At 56.1% G+C, this 19,582-nt stretch overlaps 6 protein-coding genes across 6 annotated transcripts; 4 read left to right on the top strand and 2 right to left on the bottom strand.

Moving 5' to 3' along the window:
• Positions 1-2,343: 2,343 nt before the first annotated feature.
• On the top strand, positions 2,344-3,716 carry CHGG_06857 (uncharacterized protein; the record flags this gene model as incomplete). The annotated part of the gene is made up of 4 exons (XM_001224512.1): positions 2,344-2,631; positions 2,691-2,876; positions 2,935-3,447; positions 3,522-3,716. The coding sequence occupies 4 exons, from the start codon at positions 2,344-2,346 to the stop codon at positions 3,714-3,716; spliced, it is 1,182 nt and encodes a 393-aa protein (XP_001224513.1).
• Positions 3,717-4,696: 980 nt separating this feature from the next.
• Positions 4,697-7,038, top strand: CHGG_06856 (uncharacterized protein; the record flags this gene model as incomplete). Its single annotated transcript, XM_001224511.1, has 3 exons — positions 4,697-5,779; positions 5,845-5,970; positions 6,193-7,038. 3 exons carry the CDS (start codon positions 4,697-4,699, stop codon positions 7,036-7,038), a joined length of 2,055 nt encoding a protein of 684 aa, XP_001224512.1.
• An 832-nt stretch (positions 7,039-7,870) lies between these two features.
• On the top strand, positions 7,871-9,656 carry CHGG_06855 (uncharacterized protein; the record flags this gene model as incomplete). Its single annotated transcript, XM_001224510.1, has 4 exons — positions 7,871-8,450; positions 8,582-8,618; positions 9,085-9,271; positions 9,573-9,656. The coding sequence occupies 4 exons, from the start codon at positions 7,871-7,873 to the stop codon at positions 9,654-9,656; spliced, it is 888 nt and encodes a 295-aa protein (XP_001224511.1).
• A 535-nt stretch (positions 9,657-10,191) lies between these two features.
• On the top strand, positions 10,192-13,483 carry CHGG_06854 (uncharacterized protein; the record flags this gene model as incomplete). Its single annotated transcript, XM_001224509.1, has 5 exons — positions 10,192-10,453; positions 10,513-11,204; positions 12,228-12,311; positions 12,377-12,466; positions 12,524-13,483. The coding sequence occupies 5 exons, from the start codon at positions 10,192-10,194 to the stop codon at positions 13,481-13,483; spliced, it is 2,088 nt and encodes a 695-aa protein (XP_001224510.1).
• A 224-nt stretch (positions 13,484-13,707) lies between these two features.
• On the bottom strand, positions 13,708-16,631 carry CHGG_06853 (uncharacterized protein; the record flags this gene model as incomplete). Its single annotated transcript, XM_001224508.1, has 2 exons — positions 13,708-14,632; positions 14,692-16,631. The coding sequence occupies 2 exons, from the start codon at positions 16,629-16,631 to the stop codon at positions 13,708-13,710; spliced, it is 2,865 nt and encodes a 954-aa protein (XP_001224509.1).
• Positions 16,632-18,312: 1,681 nt separating this feature from the next.
• Positions 18,313-18,904, bottom strand: CHGG_06852 (uncharacterized protein; the record flags this gene model as incomplete). The annotated part of the gene is made up of 2 exons (XM_001224507.1): positions 18,313-18,760; positions 18,867-18,904. 2 exons carry the CDS (start codon positions 18,902-18,904, stop codon positions 18,313-18,315), a joined length of 486 nt encoding a protein of 161 aa, XP_001224508.1.
• Positions 18,905-19,582: the final 678 nt, after the last annotated feature.

The following is a 19,582-nucleotide window of genomic DNA, read 5'->3' as shown; positions in this document are numbered from 1 at the left end:
AGCGATTTGTTCCTCCTATTAGTTATTCACATGTGATTACCCACGCTGGTATAACAACGTCAACATGACGTGGAGAACCGAATATCGTCAACAGGGAATCCGAAGATCTCCCGGTGCAAATCCACTGCTTATCACTGCTGCTTCGGTCTCTCCAATTAGGCAGCCTTCGCTTCCATGTAACTTCACGAAACGGCAAATAGAATGCCACCTTCTTCAAAAACATTGTATGTATCATGCGACGCATCACTATCCAAGACACAATAAAGCTCACCGGGGCTCCTTTTAGGGAAGGGTCCAGGTAGCACAGGCCGGCCAGTCATGCTAGATTTGGCAGCTGGGAGGATTCCTTCAGGTCAGCCAACCAGAACATGAGATGGCACAGCTGAAAAGGCACACGAAAGCCTATCCTGGTAGGGGACAGGAACGCAGCGAACCATCCCCTCTCTTTCGCTGTTTCGGAGATTTGACGAGCGACATGCTCGGTCGGGGCTAATGGGGAGGGGGAACTCAAGATGTAACTCGACCGTTACTTGATCTGGAAGGCCACCAGATAAGGGCCGGCAAATGACCCATGCGGGACGGGACAGGCGGCCAAGCGAAGCTACCAGTGGGGGTCTGGGGAACACAGGCCCGACAAGTTTGGCAGGGAGCGGCAGCTCGATCCAGGAACGGGAGTCGAAGGAGAGTTGGCTCAATCGTCCCTCGTTTACTGTGTGTTCGTATCTCGGCCAGAAAAGATATTACATGCTGTTGACGTGACACAACGGTTTCTCTTGGTCCTCTGCAATGCCGGTTGCGTAACCTGGTTCCGGGGACGGAGGGGATGATTAAGGTTGGATTGAAAGCTCTTGGTATGGCTTCCTAATTCGAAAGAGGCTCAAGTGAAGCCAGCGCCGTCTGCTTCATCGAGCGTAGCTTTGGGGCCTTCTTCCTAACCAACTGTGTACAAAGGTCCTCGCCGAGAATACCACCTGCCAACCTGGATCTCACCCAAGCTTCCCCAAGAAACCCCTCGACCAACCACCAACTCCCCGCGTGAGCGATCGGCACTTCGTCTCCCCCCATGCTCCTTACTCCACCACTCCCCCACTTCACTGCCAACAACGACTCTGGTTGCCGATCGATTGCGGGCCAATGCGATGGCGCCATCCCCCGTTTTGCCTGGCGATGTTGCATTGCGATATGGCATGCATGACGAGCCAGGCTTCCCCCCAGATCCTGCAATGCCGGTCTCGGTCTCGTCTCTGTCGTGGCTGGTTTTACAAGCCATCCTGCGCTGCCCCAAAAGGACCAATGTTGCGGAGTCGGAGCCCCGAATAGAGATCGTCTTGCTCGAATCGGGGTGCAATGTCTCAGAGCCCTTCTAGAAGAGGAGCGCACAGGTCGGGGGCGTTCTGGAAGGATAACTTACAGCAACGAAGGTGCAGCGAGGAGGAGGACAGACCAGCCGCACTGTAATTCTTCGGATCCAGGCCAGGCATTGTTCTATCGAGCCGAGTCTCTTCCCGCCGCCTTGGAAACAACCGCCAAGCCCCTTTTCCAAGAACAGGGAGAGTCCCGTGGCAGCTATCACAAGCGCCAAAACACTTTGTTGCGCATACCTCGGTACTCCCCTAATAAGTCCTAACTATCCAATGGATTTGCTTCTCCCTTCCTCAGTTGCCCCAAGTGGTTGTGCCCACATTCTCAAAGTTCGGAGTCACCCGCCCCATTCCCCCCCCCTCGCTCTTCCAGGCACATGCCAGATCGGACCACCCCGACATCTCGTTACAGAGATCGCCGTGGCCGACTTAAACCCGTTACGTTAGGTAACGATCCACGCTGGGTGTTTGCGGCTGTTTGCAAATCCTTGGCGCATCCGACGTGCGGCCTTGCTAGTCCTCGAAAGTCAGGTCTGCCCCTGAACCCTTGATCAAAGGCACTTGATAAAAAACGGGAGCACCCGCCCGCCTGCGCGGGACCCAGCCTACACCGGATCAAAAGCCCGAACCGGGAAGGTGTCTCTTATTTGGCCTGCCGTTTTCTCCGGCATTGGCAATAGGGGTGCCGGCAACCCTCAGATGTCAAGGAACTATCACATCCACGAGGCCGGGCCGCCGCCTGCCGTAACCCGGCCCAAGTCCGACCTTGGCCCAAACAGAGGCGGCCCTCCCCTGGATCGAAAGGGGCAGGTAAGCTCAGTAGTATACTGAAGGACGATGCTTGGAGGCTCAGGCACACGAGGTTCATGCGGGATTGGATCAGGATAAATAACACAGCTCCCCCTCGACCATCAAGCCCAATCTCATCATCAAGGTCAACACTTCACCTCAAGCCTCATTCTTCGGTTCAGATCTCGTCAAGATGCATTTCTCCGTCGCCCTCCTGGCTCTTCTGCCTGCTGCTATCGCGGCCCCCACCGCTGAGCCCATCCAGAAGCGCGCCCCGATCATCGCCGCCCGGGTTGGCCAGGTCGTACCGAACAAGTACCTCATCAAGCTGAGGGAGGGTACCAGCGACGACGCCCTTGAGGCCGCCATCGGCAAGCTCGGCAAGTCCAAGGCGGATCACATCTACCGCGGCAAGAAGTTCCGGGGCTTCGCTGGCAAGCTCGAGGCCGACCTCTTGGACCAGATCCGCCTTCTCCCTGAGGTGAGTTGTGCTCCCCGGGAACTTGGCGACCATGCCTTTGCTAACCATCACCCTCACAGGTCGAGTACGTCGAGGAGGATGCTATCTTCAGCATCAACGCCTACGTCTCGCAGAGCGGCGCCCCCTGGGGTATCAGCCGCCTCTCGCACAAGTCGGCGGGCTCCACCACCTACGTCTACGACAGCAGCGCTGGTGAGGGCACCTGCTCTTACGTGATCGACACCGGCATCTACACCGCCCACTCGGTATGCTATCGCTACCAAACTCCTCAACCGCGTGCATGTGATGCTAATCCCTGGCTAGGACTTTGGTGGCCGTGCTACCTTCGCCGCCAACTTTGTCGACAGCTCCAACACTGACGGCAACGGCCACGGCACCCACGTTGCTGGCACCATCGGCTCCACCACCTATGGTGTCGCCAAGAAGACCAAGCTCTACGCCGTCAAGGTCCTCGGCTCTGACGGCTCCGGCAGCACCTCCGGTGTCGTTGCTGGCATCAACTTCGTTGCCACCGACGCCCCCAAGCGCAGCTGCCCCAAGGGTGTCGTTGCCAACATGTCCCTTGGTGGTGGCTACTCGGCTTCCATCAACCAGGCCGCCGCCGCCCTCGTCGACGCCGGTATCTTCCTCGCCGTCGCCGCCGGCAACGACAACGCCAACTCGGCCAACTACTCGCCTGCCTCTGAGGCTTCCGTCTGCACCGTTGGCGCCACCGACAGCAGCGACCGCAAGGCCAGCTACTCCAACTACGGCAGCGTCGTCGACATCCAGGCCCCCGGCACCAACATCCTGAGCACCTGGATTGGTGGCCGCACTGTGAGTTTTCTCCCTTTTCCATCCCCGCGAGGATAATGAAGAAACCAAGCAATGCTAACTGGCTTCTCTAACAGAACACCATCTCCGGTACCTCGATGGCCTCCCCCCACATTGCCGGCCTCGCCGCCTACCTCCTGGCCCTCGAGGGCTCCAAGACCCCCGCGGCTCTCTGCAACTACATCAAGTCCACCGCCCTCTCGGGTGCCGTCAGCGGCCTCCCCAGCGGCACCACCAACCGCCTCGCCTTCAACGGCAACCCCTCGGCCTAAATCTGAGGCTGGGACGAGACACCACCTACCTACCTACTAGGTATCTAATACCAAAATGGGGTTGGAGGGGGCAGCCAGGGATGGGCTGCAGGATGATGTGATGACCTTGAAGAAGTGGGCCTTTGGGAAGGGTGCCACATGACGGAACCGTTGGGACGGAGGGAAAAGGGCGCGTCCGGGGAGGATGAATGGGCTTCTTGTTCAAAGTTATGACTTGCATTTTCAGGATGATTGAGTTGGCCAGCCATCGTCTTGTTCAGTAGATGAGGTAATGACATTTCATCTGCAAACCATGAAACAGCCACGAGTGATTCGTAACACCAAGGATAACAGCGGCACAGAGTTACATTTGACAATGCGGATGTAGAGAGACATGTAAGGAAAGACCGTATGACAGCAGCAGTCTGGTTGGCCACTACACCACTAAACACCCTTTCTTCGTTTTGCGGTGCATGATATAGGGTACCATGGAATATAGATAGTCCAAGATATGCGTTACTCCCGCTATTTGCTGCATGGCCGTCTCCTCGCCTACACCGCCCTCCTTTCTCCGTTAAGTAAAGGGAAGCCTTAGCAAGCACACCACCACCACTATCAAGCACACCGCTATTCCTGACTGGGAAAAGCGCGTGTGCCCCACTGCAGCAGTCCAAGCTGAATTCTTTGACAGCTGCCAGGTGGGCCAACAGCGCAATTGAATTCTTCCCCAAAGCCATCTTCACAGCAGTGTTACTGCCACAGCATTAACTTTCCGCTTCCAATTAACGGCCTGCTGCCGCCGAGCCTGTCAGGTATGCTTTCAGACCCTGATTCTAATTATCTAGCTAATGATGTTATTCTTAAGCAGAATGGAAGCAGCCGGATGGTCATCGCAAACGCCAGAGCGGCCCTGCGGCCCGCCGCCGCCCGAGAATACCTACGGCACTTTGGAGGAGGCATAGGCAGCCATCCAAGCCCACGCTTCCACCAACGGCTACAGGATGGTCAAGAACGGCACCAAATCTGGCCGAGCGCGCTTCCGCTGTGCCAAGGGTCGTGAGTACAAACCTCAGGCCAATCCCGAGACCCACGAATCCAAGCGCCGCAAGACCAGCACGCAGTTTACTGGCTGCAAGTTCCAGCTCGCCGCCCGGCCTCTCCCTGACGGCAGATGGGCTGTGAAGCTTCCTGACGGCCCAGCAGCGTTGCACAACCACGGCTGGAGCGACCCCACTGCCTTTGCTGGCGCCAGAGCTGATGCCCTCGCTCCCTTCGAACAGGAGGTCATCAAACTCTCGAACAGCGGCTCCCGACCTGCACAGATACTGGCTGCCATCCAAGCCGAACAACGGGGTATTCACGGCCAGGATATCATCAACCTACTTCAACGCCACCGTCGCGCCGAGCTTCGGGGCCGTTCTCCGCTGCAGTGTCTGTACGAGGACTACCTTAAGCCCGAGGCCAGCAAATTTGTATGGGAGGATACGCGTGACAGTCTTGGCCACGTCATATCCCTGACAATCGCTCCTAAGAGCGGTCTCCAGCTGCTTAAGCAAAACCCTGACCTCCTGCTTTTGGATTCAACCTACAAGACCAACCACCATAATATGCCCCTTTTCAACGCCTGCGGGGTCACCTCTGGCAACAAGACCTTTAACTGGGCTGTCACATTCATGAGCGGCGAGAAGGAGGGCGATTATAGCTGCGCTTTGGCGGCCCTGATCCGAATCCTTCAGAACGAGGGCATCAAAGTGCCTGGTCTAATTGTAACAGATCGCGAGCTCGCCCTGCTTAACGCCCTAAACAACAGCGCTTGGGTGTCGATTCCGCATTTGCTATGCCGATGGCATGTTAACATGAATGTGCTTGCCAAGGCACGCCGCCACTTTCCAGCAGCTACAAAGCACGGTAGCCAATATCGCCGCCATCCGACCTTTAAGGCATTCCTGAAAGAATGGAATGCTCTCCTTGCTTCCGTTACAAAGGATGACTTCAACAAGAACCTGGCCAAGTTCAGAACACCGGGCCGGCATCTAGATGCAGCTGTAGATTACGCTGTAGCAACATGGATCGAGCCTTGGAAGGTTGGTAGCGTGGTCTTTGGGTGCCTATGGTGTTGTCGACGGTCGCTAAAATTAACGCCCTACAGGAGAAGTTGGTCACGTTTTGGGTTAACCAAGTACCACACATGGGCCACACCACTACTCAAGCAGTGGAATCCTCCCATGCTGCGATCAAGAAATACCTTGTTTCTTCTAGGGCCGACCTCAAGAGCGTATTCGGGCGTCTAATGCTGTTCTAGCAACAACAGCGCGCCAGCCTTGATATTGAACATGCCCAAGCCACCAACAAGGTCAGGGTTGACCTAACAAGTGTTGTCTTCAGTTGGATTCGTGGGCAAGTCTCGCCGACTGCTCTGCAGCTATTAGCGAATGAAGTCAGCTCTCTTCCAGCAAACAATGGTCCCCTGACTACAAGCTGTACCTGTACAATCCAGGCCACTTACGGGCTCCCTTGTCGGCATATTCTATACCGACATCTGACTGGCGACGAGCCAGTGACCATACAGCAGATTCACAAGCATTGGTGGTTGTGGCGGCCGCAGGAACAACAGCATGTTGGCGATGATGACAGTAGAAATCCCAATGTTGAAGTGGTTGGGATTATGCCGATGCCAGACATCCCGTTGGATCCTCGTCAGGTGAAGGGCAAGGGCCGCCCTGTTGGGGCAATTGCCACTACCTCTGCTGCTTCCAGGAAGAAGGGCGCTGGCGTCAACAGCACCAAGCGGCTGCCGTCAGCATTCGAATACAACATCGAAGACGAACTAACCACGGCAGTACCGGCGCCGAAGCAGCAGCAGCAGCAGCAGCAACAGGCCGGCGCGGCCTCAACGAAGCGATTCGGGCCAGCGCCGCCGCCGCCATTAACAGCGCCAGCAGCATTGGGATTAGGGCAGGGGCGAGCTATTGAGGGCAGCAGCAGGATAGAGCAAGTTCAGCAGGGACTTCGGGGTCGGCGCCGTGATGCCGAGTGGAGCGCCCAAACGCAGACTTCCGTTGAGGACCGCATTGAGGACTGTATTGTGGTCGCCATGACCTCGGTCAAAGGCGCCACAGCCAATTCCATGGTTACAAGTACAAAACTCGGTCTGCAGCACCTGCGCCAGGTTGGGAGAGACTCGTACGAACCCGGCACAGCGGCACCGCGGGCCTCCGGTCGATTCATCGATGGCCTAGATGCCCTGGATCCCGACATTGAAGATGACCATGATCGGGCGCTAGCGGCAGCCGAAGTAGCTGCCCGCGAGGATCAGGAAGATGCTGTTGCTTTGGGGAATTAGCCAGCCGGCGGCAGACGCGGCTGATGCTTTGATGAATCGTTAGCATATTTCAGAACAGCAGAAATACAGCAGAATTGCGTTATCTACGATTTGTTCGGTTGATGCTGTTGTGGTTGCTGCTGGCACTGTGGCGGGCTGCGGCTGGCCTGGCAGCTGTCAAAGGAATTTAGTTTGTACTGCTGCAGTGTGACATATTCGCTTTTCCCAGTCAGGAATAGCGGTGTGCTTGATAGTGGTGGTGGTGTGCTTGCTAAGGCTTCCCTTAAGTAAAACCACAGGACGACTTTCCCTTACTTCGTCTTGGTAACGCGTGCTGTGTTTGACTTGCCGTTCCATGACGGAGTAAATGTTCTCGCTTGTGAGCTCTCATCTCCAACCCTCGTAAATCTATCGACACCATAACTCATGGGTCTAAAATAGCTATTTCCAGTCTCTGCCGTCACGTAGCCCTCGTGCAGTTCACACACAACTTACACAAGAACGATTGGTGACTCCGGCTGAGGTCGCACTTCCCACCAAGTACGTACGTGGCCGCTCATTGTGTCTGCATACCTACCTATTCAGGGAGCACCAAGGGTTGCTGTTGGTTTCTGCCACCGGTCGGGTCTTGCTGACGTCGGGTACCGGCCACACAGCTTCCGTGATTCGTTCGCACGTTGCACGGAGGCCTACAATCTTGTGCCCCAACCAACAACCCCGCGATTTCCCACATGTTGACGCGGGCTCGTTCTTTTTATTCCAACAAATTTCCCTTTTTCGCAACTGCTTGCTTCCTCTTCTCCTCCAACAGTCTTTCTGAGCAATAACAACGACGACGACAACGACGACGACGATGGATCTCGCAACTTCGCTCCTCAACTGTCTCTGCGGCTGTGAGCACAACAACGCCCATTTCAACAGCAGCGACAGGCACGACTACAGCCAGAACCACACCTACGGCACCATCACCGAGAAAGCGCCTCTCCTCGAACCTCCTCCGACTCCCACCCACCCCACCACTCCCGTAACCACCCATGCCACCCAAATCCTAGCCATCCTCCTGCACGCCCCCATCCCCAGCCCCAACAACAACCCAACCGCCACCGACCTCACCCCGCTCCTCCTCCAAACCACGAACCCCACCCTCACCACCACATCCTGGACCTCCCTTCTCGCCGAACACGTCCTCCACGGCCTCGAAGACGCCCTCCAAGGCGACCACTCCACCTGGGGCGACGCCCTCCGCGAGGCATACGCGCGCGCGTCGGAGCTCGCGCGCGCCGAGCTCGCCTCCCTGTGGGCGTACGCGCAGGACCATCCCTACGAGGTGGCTGCGTCGGTGCTGCTGACGGTGTTGGCGCTGGGGGTGTTGGGGAGGCTGGTGCCTGGGTTGGTGAGGGTTTTGGGGTTTGGGAGGCTGGGGCCGGTGGAGGGTAAGTTTTGTTCTTCTTCTTGTTTGCTTTTTTTTTTGTTCATTATCTACCTTATCTATCTGCCTGGTGTGGCAGAGGTGTGCTTGGGGTGGTTTTGTTCGGTTTGCTGACGGTGTGCGATGTGCCTCTAGGCTCGTTCGCGGCGTGGTGGCAGCAGTTGTATCGCGGGTATGTGCCGAAGGGATCGTTTTGGTCATTTTTACAGCGTATGGGCATGACTTGGGACTGAGTAGGCGGGGTTGGATGCAGGTCATAAGCAGGGACAGGGATGGTGTTGATGAACAACGTATAAAAGGGGGAATCATGTCTTTTTTCTCTGTTGGCGTTGATTTCTTTGCTGAATGGACGAGGGTAGGGTCATTAGGTATCTATTTCCTAACTCTATCTAACGAGCCCGCGTCTGTTGTTCCCGACGGAGCTGTATCGTACCGGAGCAAGGGAAGGGAGGCTCCCAAGCAATAATCCCAGAGTCAAACCCCCAGATTCAAACCATAGTCCAACGCTGACGATGACATGACAACCAATGTCACTGGAACCAGTATATACGCCTCTATTTCACCGCTTTGTCAGAAATCATCTTCACCAGAGGCCAGCCCTAATCAACGGCGCCCCATTGACGCGAACTTGTATCCAGGAATAAGTCGATCGCCAGTTTCGTGGGTGACGAGAAGAATCGCCCATTGTCCATATGGTTCTTGGATGGTGGAAGGATTTGCAGGAACTCAACTTCCCAACTCATTTCGGACGAGACCAGTGCCCTCATGATTGGGGGTTCTTCCCGTCAGACGAGGATACGAAAACCACGTGTAATTTCTGCCAAGGTCAGAGGTAACACAACACTGACGGGCTGTGGTTACACGAAGTTAAGGCTGCGGGTACAGATTAGGGGTCGCACAAACCAGCATCCCGGGACCCTCCCTCTACCCCTGCATGAACTTTGCACATCCATGCCTCGAATGTTGCAACCGGAAAAGGCTGCTTCATATGTACATCGTTCAGTAAACCCTGCCCCTGTTTCCATCTTGCTCCTTTTCTTATTGTACTTTGCTTCTTTTTCCTCCTCCCGGCTCTTCGCAGTATCCGTTGTCCAATTTTTTTCTTCCTTTCAAACTTCACGTTCAGACTGGCTCGGCGATTAGTGCGAAGTTTATAGCCGACACCAACGGTTCCGTAAAGGCGAAGAACGAGGTCGGAACAAGGCTCTAAGCGCCCGCTTGGGCATGCTGACAGACGTGTGCAAGAAAGAGGAATAGCCTGGCATGCCTGACTCGACCCCGGCAGAACAACTGGCCGAATGAACCGTATTTCTGCGACGGTCCGTGTTGATGGGAACGGCGGCAAGTCCTCGCGATCCCCTGCTTCTCCCTTGTCACCCCCCTGGTTTGGCCCCCAACGGTTCTTCTCTTCTACCCTTTCGGGAAGACTTGTCCAGGAAGTGGACGGGGAGGGTGCGACACAACCGCGGGACGCTTGAGCAGTTGGGGCGACATTGAAATAATGAATGTAACCTAATGCTAGCGGGTGTTGGGGGCCAAGTGGTGGAATTAGAATAATAATTCTCCAAAGGCCCTATTGAAGCCTCGTTTTTCCTCCTCGGCTTCTTCTCCCTTTGCAACTCTTCCGTCGCGACGCCCGTTGACTACCCGTCTTTCCCATTGCGGCACAACCGGGGCCGGACCGGCCGCTCGATTCACCTTTTGTGGGTTCGTGTTTGACGATCACCCGGCCCGGCGTCCGCAACATGAAGGCATTCTCCCTCCTTGTCCATCTCGGCCTCCTCCAGGCAAGCCTCGGCAAGAAGTGCTACTACCCAAATGGCCAGGAAGCCAGAAACGCCTACCCCTGTGATCCGGATGCCGAGCATAGCACGTGTTGTTCTGGTAGTGCGTGGGGCAAGTCCTGTCTGGCAAACAAACTATGCGTCACACCGGGCATGAGGTTTGCCCGAGGATCGTGTACGGACCCGACGTTCAAATCGCCGGCATGCCCTGATTACTGTACTAGTAAGTATCTGCTGGATAAGCCACGGCTTAGGACAACGGGTGCTGACCCAGAAATCTAGACCATCGCACGGGAGTCTGGGATGTAGTCAACTGTGTCAATACCACTAAGGTTGACACGATCTACTGTTGTTATGGAATGGAAAACTGCTGCGAACAAGGCAATGGCCGATTTCAACTCCTGCCACCGCCTTCACATACATGGGCTGTGTACAACAGTGACCTAACGCGGTACGATGTCGTCACGCCGCTTTCGACGGCAACATCTTCCGCCTCGATGAGCACGGCAAGCACCAGTTTGGATGCGTCGGAGACGTCGGGTGCGTCAGAGGCGTCATCGACAACCAGCGGCACCTCTGCGTCGACCTCGGGGTCGGAACAACCTGAAGAAACCGACGGATCAAGCCAGGGGCAGTCGGGAACCGACTCATCCTCACACTCACACGAACCAACGGGGCTATCCACGGCGGCTCGGGCGGGCATTGGCGTCGGCGCGGCGTTAGGTGCTATTCTCATTATAACCATGGCCTATCTCGCCTGGCAATTGAACAAGACGAAGAAGGCATTGGCCGCAGACAGCCAGTGGCAAGTGGTGACCACATACCCACCCGCAGCGCCATCCAGCGCCTACTACTCACAAGACCCGGCTCACAAACACGAAGTGCAAGGCGATCTGGCAAATCAGGAGTTGCAGGGTCAGCATTATTTCGTCGACGGGGACGCCAGTCGCGCCGAGCTGTCGGCCACACCTTCTGTCAACTGTCCTGAGTCACCTATACTCCATCATCCGGTTGGGCGGCGGCGACAATAACGGCAGTGAACTTGACAGTATATAGTTAATTTGTACATAGGTGTGACGAACCTACTCCAGGACCCTGTCCTGTTAGGGTTCAGCTTCGGTTGAAGGTAATCTCTCAAGGGTGCTTAGGTTCGGTGCAGCCAAAAGGTGCACAACAAAGGCTTGTCTCAACAGTAGGCTTCCGAGCTTGTAGCGAACTGTAGTTGTGATTGCTAACTGGAGAACTCCCAGAGCTCTCCAGAACGAGTGACTATATACCTGTCTGATTCCTGAGTGCTCAGTGTGCTCAGTCCAGATGAAAAGCTCAGTGGACACTGAGCTCACTGATCTTCTTATTCCTACTAAGCACTCTCCTCGTATCCTGATTGGCGTGAGGCCTCGGTGCTCAGTCTGTTCAGCCTGGACTTAGCGTACTGAGCTCACTGATCACCCCAATCACCCCAATTACCCTAATCACCGTCATCACCGTCCCGGATTCCTGATTGGTCCTTTTGCTGATTGGCCCGGGCGTCCCGTGCCCCGCGGTCCCATCCGCTGGCATATTCGTGACAATAGGTACCTAGATCTATACCTAGACCTTGAATGCGGGCGTCAGTGATACCGATACTTACTTCATTGACTAATCTGAACTAAGACGCATCCTGGAACCGTCACGATCGTGTGACTCAGGCACCTACCCCCCCAATCCGCCATGCATTTGCGATGGCTGTGTAACAATCTCGAGGGCTCCAAAGGGCGAGCCAGCAAACAAAGGAGCTTGTAGTTACCTGGCGAAGCTCTGGCCATGTTTTGTCCCAAAATGGACCCTTTGTTTGACGCTCGTAGCCTCGCTGTCAATAGGGGGCTTGATCAAGCTGAACTACTAATGAATAACGTTCTTGTTTCTCCCCAAATGGATGTCTTATTTTCGATTGTGGTTTCCCTGAAATTAAGTGTAATATCGCAAACGAGAATTAATTTAACACATTTGATATCCAGTTCTTGATTTTCAAGAACGCACTTCTCACACCAGCGATGGAGATGGCGAACAGCGGCCCAAAATATCGCGATGAGATTCTAAAGGTAAGCCCCCGGAACCTAATTCAAACCCCGATAGTAGGACCTCATGCTAACAATATACCGCGTAGATGATGTTCGTGGCAGGGGAAACTAGGCAACCCGACGTCGAGACAACCACCATGGTCGAGAATATCGTCCGTGACCAAACAATACACATGGTACGAAAGAACATACGCCACCCCCTAGAACATGACGACAGCTAACCTATCATCTAGTTGACTGTAGCCGGAGATTTAGCAGCCCACCGGGGGCAGACAAAGTTCACTCTAGACGACATCATCTTCCAGGTGCGAAACGACGCCGAGTGCCTCGCCAGGCTCCGGAACCACATGCAATGGAAGCAAATTCGAAAGAGGGCGAAGGTCAAAGATGACGGGTCAGCGGATGACCTCGACGTGGACGACGTGAATGACATAATCGAAGACGAAGGCGGTGATGACGATGCCGAAGCACCTGGAGCAACCGAACCCAATCCCGATCCTGCTACGCACTCGAAGAGTGATGCTACAGCAGCCATAGCTAACGGCCCTGTAGTGTCTATTCCACCACTTCCCTGGTCGATATTATACATGTTCCCTTATGCAGCCGACATCCCCTCTCTGGCCACAATAGATGATGACGACGGGATCGGAGGAGAGGACCCAGGTCCTTCTTCTGGCAGCACCACAAGTCACTGGTTTCTCGCCTGCCTCATGAAAAACGACGAACGGACGCGGGCCATGACAGCGGAAGAGTACAGCGCCTGGTCAGATTGCAGATCAGCCTCGTTTACGTACCGCAGGAAGAAGGCCTTCCGGGAGTGGTGTGGACTTGGAGTCATAACCGACCACAGGGCCAAGGATGATGTGTTGGAAATATTGGGGTTCTTGACCAGCGAGTGGGTGCAGAAGCTCACTGAACGGGCTTTGCAAGTCCAACAGCAAGAGGTCAGGGAGTCCGCGGGTGTCAACGGCAGAACTGGGTCGAAGAGGAAGTATGATGATGGACCGTTTTCGATGAGAGGCGGTGGAGGGTGTGAGCCGAAGAATACTAGCGACGAACCGGTAACAAAAAGCCCAATTCAAATACGGCATGTGAGACAGGCATTCGAAATACTCCAGACACCACTGAAGAAGTACACAGCCATGTTAAACGGATCACAGTCAAGGGGACGGAAGAAGATGAGGATATTTTGAAGCAGGGTCATAAACAGAGTAACCCCTTCTGAGAATACAAGCTAGACATCGTACGTAGGCCGGAGTTCTATTCTATGAACACGTCTTCTAACCCGCCCTGCAAGCTCCTTTCGTGAATCATAACTAAATACTTCGTACCATGCATGCTACCCACAGATTACCCCTATTACCCCCCAAAGCCAAAACCTTGAAAACCACACATCCACCCAGTGACATGACATTACTCAATCCTCATTAACCCTAAACAGCGCCAACGACATAGCATCCGCCAAGAACGAGTCATTCGGCTTCCTAACACTCAACAGCCTCGTCAACCCTCCATCCCCCCTACTCGCCGGCGACGACGAGCCCGGCGTCGTGGACGGCGTCGACCGCGGGTACCTCTCATCCCCACTGCTCACATAATCCTCTCCATCGCTCAGATATGAGTAGTTCAAGCTCCCATCCATCCCTGCTGTCGGCACCGCCAGCGTGCGCGAGTTGCTGAACCGCCTCGGCCGCTCGGGGCCGACGACGTGGGGCGGGATCGCGGCCGCCGTTCCCGCTCCCACTCCCACTCCCATCCCCACTCCCGGAGGCATTCCCGACTGGGACGCGCGTCGGACCGCGTTGGTCGCGTTGCTCCGGCGGAGCGAGCCTGGAGTGGGGGAGAGAGACCGGCGGTGGCTTGCGAGTGGGTTGAGGTTGAGAGACTCGAGCTGGGCGACGGGCGCGACCGAGGGCATTTGCGGGACCGGGCCGCCGACGAAGGCTGGTGGCGGCGGTGTTTCCGGCCGTGGACTCTGGCCGCGAGGGGGGAGGGGTGACTTGGATCGCGGACGGGGTGCCTCGAACCGTGCGTTGGATGTGGATGTAGATCGTTCTCGGCCGCGGGCTGAGTCTTTGCTCTTCTCGTCTTTCACAAGGCTCCAGAGTTGTTGGAGCCACTTGCGCTTCTCTTCGGGGCGCATGGAGCGGATGGGCAGGACCTCGGCGCCGGCCATCTCGCGGGTGGGCCAGGGAAAACTGACAGCCATTTCTCGGAGGGTTAGGCTGTTGAGTTGGCGCAGGATGATGCGGATCTGGGCTTCGATGTTGGATTCGTGGGGGAAGTACCAGTCGTCACGGAGCTCCAGGCGGTCGGCAATCTGTGTCATGGCACCCACCAACCTAAGGGCGTGTTAGTTGATATTTCATTCCGTTCGTGTGATTCGGCAGGGGGAACTCACCATTCGATAGCAACCTCGTCCGGCACAGCCTGTGCCTTCTTCAACAACCAACCCAGCATCTCGGGGGATCCAGACTGGTTCAGGATAGGAATACTGCGCTTGTCATGCTCACGGCCCTGCAATTTCATGATAAAATCGTTGTACTCTTTCATGGCGCTGATCTGGAGTCCCGCAAACTTGCCACTCTTGAGCGCATGGCAGATCTCGTCGCCCAGGGCAAGACCGGCCTTGATACCGCTGTTCAGGCCACGGCCCGGCCAGAAATGCACAGTCATGGCGGCGTCACCGGCCACAGCCACAAGAGCATGCGGGCGAGCAACGAACCGCGAATCTTCCAGGGGTAAGGGTTGCACACCCTCCCGCACCGCCTGGACGACGATGGGAATGCGCACCAGGTTGATCACTTCCTCCTCCTTAAAGCCAAACAGCTTCAGCCCGTCCTCGATAGACTTCCAAAGGGGCGAGTTCCGATCCTCCGACGGTGCAAACACACGCCCGGGCTCAAACCCTTCCGGAATAGTCCCATCAGGGCGACGGAAACAAGCCGGGCTGCCGAAATGGATAGGCTTCCCATCGACACCCACCATCTTATCCCACTCCTCCTCGGTCAACTGCATGTTGAGGTACCCCCGCCCATCAAAGTCACTAGCATTCAACAGGTACCGCGTCTGGCCCAGGGTCAAAAACATGTTGAGCGACTGGGTCCAGGGCAAACCCCCCTTGGATCCCCGATCAAACGCCAGACCAAGCGCGTAGCTCCTCCCGCGCTCCTTCTCATACCCACGGAAGTAGTTCCCGCGAACCCACGACGCGGCGCCGTCAGTGCCCAGCAACACATGGAAGTCGCCACACTTGCCCGCGGCCAGCTCTTCCCGCGTGACGCCCTCGGCATGCAAGTGGATCAAGCCGTGGAACTCGTCGGTCTGGCAGCGGCTCAGCAGGCGGTCCTCGACCTTGCGGATCTGGATGTTGGCGGAGCCGGGCCACACGCGCTCCGGGTGGCCCTCGAACAGGGCCTCAAAGGTGCGCGGGGTGAGCAGGGTGGTGACCGAGTCCTGCAGGGTGACGACCTGGTCGCGGCGGCGGGCGGTGGGCGGGTAGTCGACGGTGCCCGTGTCGGTGACGACCCAACGGCGCTCCCAGACGTGGACCTCGACGCGGCCCTGGCCCTTTTCGGCGAGGGAGATGGCCGACGCCAGGCCCGTGGGCCCGCCGCCGATGATGCACACGCGCAGGCGGCCGGACGGGTACGGGTAGCGCACCATCTCGCCCGGTGGCGGCGGCTGCACGTCGCGGTGCAGGGTCGGGTCGAAGAAGAAGTCGAGCACGGCCCGCGACCGGTCGGTGAAGCCGCTCTGGGGCACGCGCGCCTTGATGAGCATGAAGCGGACCGCCTGCAGCAAGGGGGTCGCGGCGAAGTCGGCGTGCCGGTTGCCGTAGATGCGCATCTGGATGGCCCACGCGATGCCCGGGACAGTGCGGTTGGTCTCATCGCCCACGATGGCGCGCATCTCCGCCATCTTGGCCTGCCCGTCGATCACCATGACGCCCATGCGCAGGAGGAAGATGCGTGCCCGCTCCAGCTCGGTACGGTTTACCTCCGGCCCGCCCCATGCCTCTTCGTATACCTTGGGGAATGAGATGAGATCTGACGTGTTGTTGAGGTCGGGGATTGGCGGGCTGGCCGACGCTGCTGAGACGGGTGGTGTTGTCACTGGCGTTGATTTGTCGCTGTGTCGGCGGAACCCGCGGAAAGCCCCGGATACGGAACGCTTCTCACTGCTCGGCATGGTGGTGGCTTTGGGTGACTTTTTCTTCTTGAGGGGTGCGAAGAACGGCACGCCCCGCGGCTCGGGAGGGAAACCTGGGGATGGGAGAAACCCTACGTTCTGAGGGTCCGGTGACCCAGTTAGTGACCTGGAAGACAGGATGCTGGGCATGTTGAGGGACCTAAAGGAACGGTAAAATATCGAATAAACAAACAATAGGCCTTCCTAGTCAAACTGGGGCTAGAAGGCCTTAAACATAAAAAGTGAAGAAACATGAAATGGGGGACATTAAATGGGATCGGGTATTCAAAATAAAGAACATGTGGACGTTAGGCCCAGAATAGGCAACTGACCTTAAAGCAATAACCACGTTTTAACGACGTACCGCTGCCTGATGTGGGCTGTGACTCCTGTGCGCCGTCGGCGTTCGAGGCCCAATATGGTCGTTTGAGTGGTGAAGGCAATGTGATTGGCGTGCGGCTGGAAGCTTGTGGTGGGAGATCGCGAGTCAAAAGTAAGGAAAGTGAAAAGGTGGCTTGGGCCTAGATTAATGCAGGCAGGGGGGCTTCCTAGCATTAACAACATCATGCACGGTTCTCTGTTCTTCTGTCCCCGGTTGTGAAACGGGGAGGGTAAGGGGTGCGGTTTCACAGCGGCGAGGAGCCGGGGAACCGTTGGACGATGAGTGTCCCGCGGGAACGGCTCTGGGATGAGCCGTTGATAGAAACACATGCAGGCTGCTCCAACAACCCCCTGTAATGGGGCCTATTTTAGGTTGATTCAGACACACGAGAGCGGCTACGCTGCGCGTGATTCGTTTATTCTCTGCCCCCAGGACGTGCATATCTGACCTGCAGCCTCGCTCAGGTCGCTTCTCCATGAATTTCCACATGGCACTCGTGACTGACCAGTAAAATTGTGGCGGTTCCGTGGACAGGCAGCCGGGATTGCTTCCGGATTTGGATAGCCAAGAGTTGAGATTCGCTGTCGCAGCGTGGCTGTCCCCTGGCAGTGCTCTCGAGTCACTTGGCACGAGGAGAGAGGCTTGACACGCTTGGCCAGCACCGCCAGTCACCACCTGAGTCAACAGAGAATAGCTGAAGAAACCCGTATTCTGTGCCTGCACGCCATGCCGACGGGTCACGCCAGGACCAACAGGGCTTGGGTCAAGTTGGAGTCGAGGATTGAGGATCATGTTGATCACCCTGACACCTACCCATCATCAAGTCCAAAGGTTCCGAACTTCCGATCGATAGCGTAAGCTGCACTCACACAGAGGAGTACAGAGGAACACACAACATCGACGACGGCCAAGAACTGGCACCAATCTCACTGGGCGGTAACAGAGTTGCACCAAAGGAACCACAAATGCAACCCTGACAAAATAAGGCAGATGGCGGAGGCCACTACGATTTGGCTATGTACGGCTGATAAGAAGATTTTCGTACCATAATCTCACGTTAGATAATAGTGTAGACTCACATCTGCATCGGTACCTCCACACTAGTCAGGGACTGCAACGGTGCATCCACCCGATCGAGACTAGGAGCCGTCTTCCCTGGCTGGATTCAATGCTTTATTTGTACATATTCTTCGTGGGCATGCGGATACAAGTCGTTCTAGAGAATCCAGCAGCCAAACATTGTAACCGAATAAGCACCAAATATTCTCCCCCGGCCATCAATCCCCAACCCAACCCCTGAACCGTTCGAACGCGCTCAAACTGCCTCCTCTCATCGCATCCCATCCACGCTTTGCGAATCACTGCACAGTCTTCACTCATTGCCATTCCTTTTGGGCTCCGCCGTCTCGGCTGACTCCCCACTCCTGAAGCCATGTACTCCCTACCCAATTAAGCCGCAGTCTTGATGTCATACACCGTTGTGCAACCAATCTTGTTGCACGAGTCCGGATCGCTACACGGGAAGGATACCGTGGCGGTGGGCAGCGCCCCGTCGCATCCCACGGGCCGGGTCACGACCTGAGTGGTGGTGCACTGCGGCACGAAGCAGGATTTGCACGCCGTCGCGGTGCGGGTCAGCGTCGGGCAGGTGACGCAGGGCTTGGTGACGGTCTTTATCACGCTAACCGTGTCGGTAACCTTGGAGGTGCTGACGCTGGTCGAGACGCTGGTGCTGATCACCGTCGACGTGACCGTCGTCTCGCTGATGTAGCTCTCCGTCTTGGTCACGGTCTCCGTCTCCGTCTCCGTGGTCGTTGATGTCACCGTCAAGGTCGGAAGACCCGGCCGGCCTGTCCTGATGGTTGACGGCTGAAGCGTGACTTGGCCGAGAACGGCGCTATCACCAAAACTTCCTGTTAGCTCCTGTTCATACATACGCGACCTCTACTTGCATTATGAAAGGGAGGCGAGGGGAGGAGGGGGGACTAAAAGCCAAGTCATACCTGGCCAGGCCGAGAGCGATGACAACTTGCGACAGCATCTTGAAGAGTTCGGATTGGGTTTTGACAGGAGCGGATGGGCACAGAGTCGACAAGAACTGGCAGTGGGCAATGGTGTTTGATCTTCAGCGTGGGGTTGGTTCAGCTCTCCTCGTGGTGAAGATATCGTGGAGCTCCGAGATCTTTTATCTTTCCCCAGACTCACAGTCCCCTATCCCTGACTACCCCGGATTTACCGACTGCACCAACCCTTTCCGTGGTGACCTTGGCATTCGTGTTCAAGTGCCATTCTGTATATTGAGTTATCTATCACGGAGCATCTGTATTTGGGCGTGCAACCCCCAGCGGAACCGAAACTGCTCTCCAGGATCGATAGTTCTGGATTATTGGGGGGATTACGCCTGTCCTGGTTCCTGGGACCATGCACAGTTTGGGCTTGCCTTTCCGGTCCAGATCACGGTTCGATTTTAAGGGAACCCAATGACATGTTGCTATCTTCAGTGTTCTACATAATGCAGGGTTATTTATGTCGCAGTGACCCCTTGAATGGCGTACCATTCAATTTGGCGGATGAATTGGACTCGTCCAGTTCCCCGGAACTTGCTATTTAATTAATCAACAACAGGCTATAAATATCGATGGACATGCCAACGCTAACCCATCCAAACTTCAGCCACGGAAGGGCCCGACAAGCTCTTCCCGTGTTTATGAGCTTGGCA

Source organism: Chaetomium globosum, genomic scaffold (genome assembly GCF_000143365.1).
Source record: "Chaetomium globosum CBS 148.51 scaffold_5 genomic scaffold, whole genome shotgun sequence".
Taxonomy (NCBI): Eukaryota; Fungi; Ascomycota; class Sordariomycetes; order Sordariales; family Chaetomiaceae; genus Chaetomium; species Chaetomium globosum.
The sequence above is the reverse complement of the archived record's forward strand: the minus strand, read 5'-3'. Positions and strand labels throughout refer to the sequence as shown.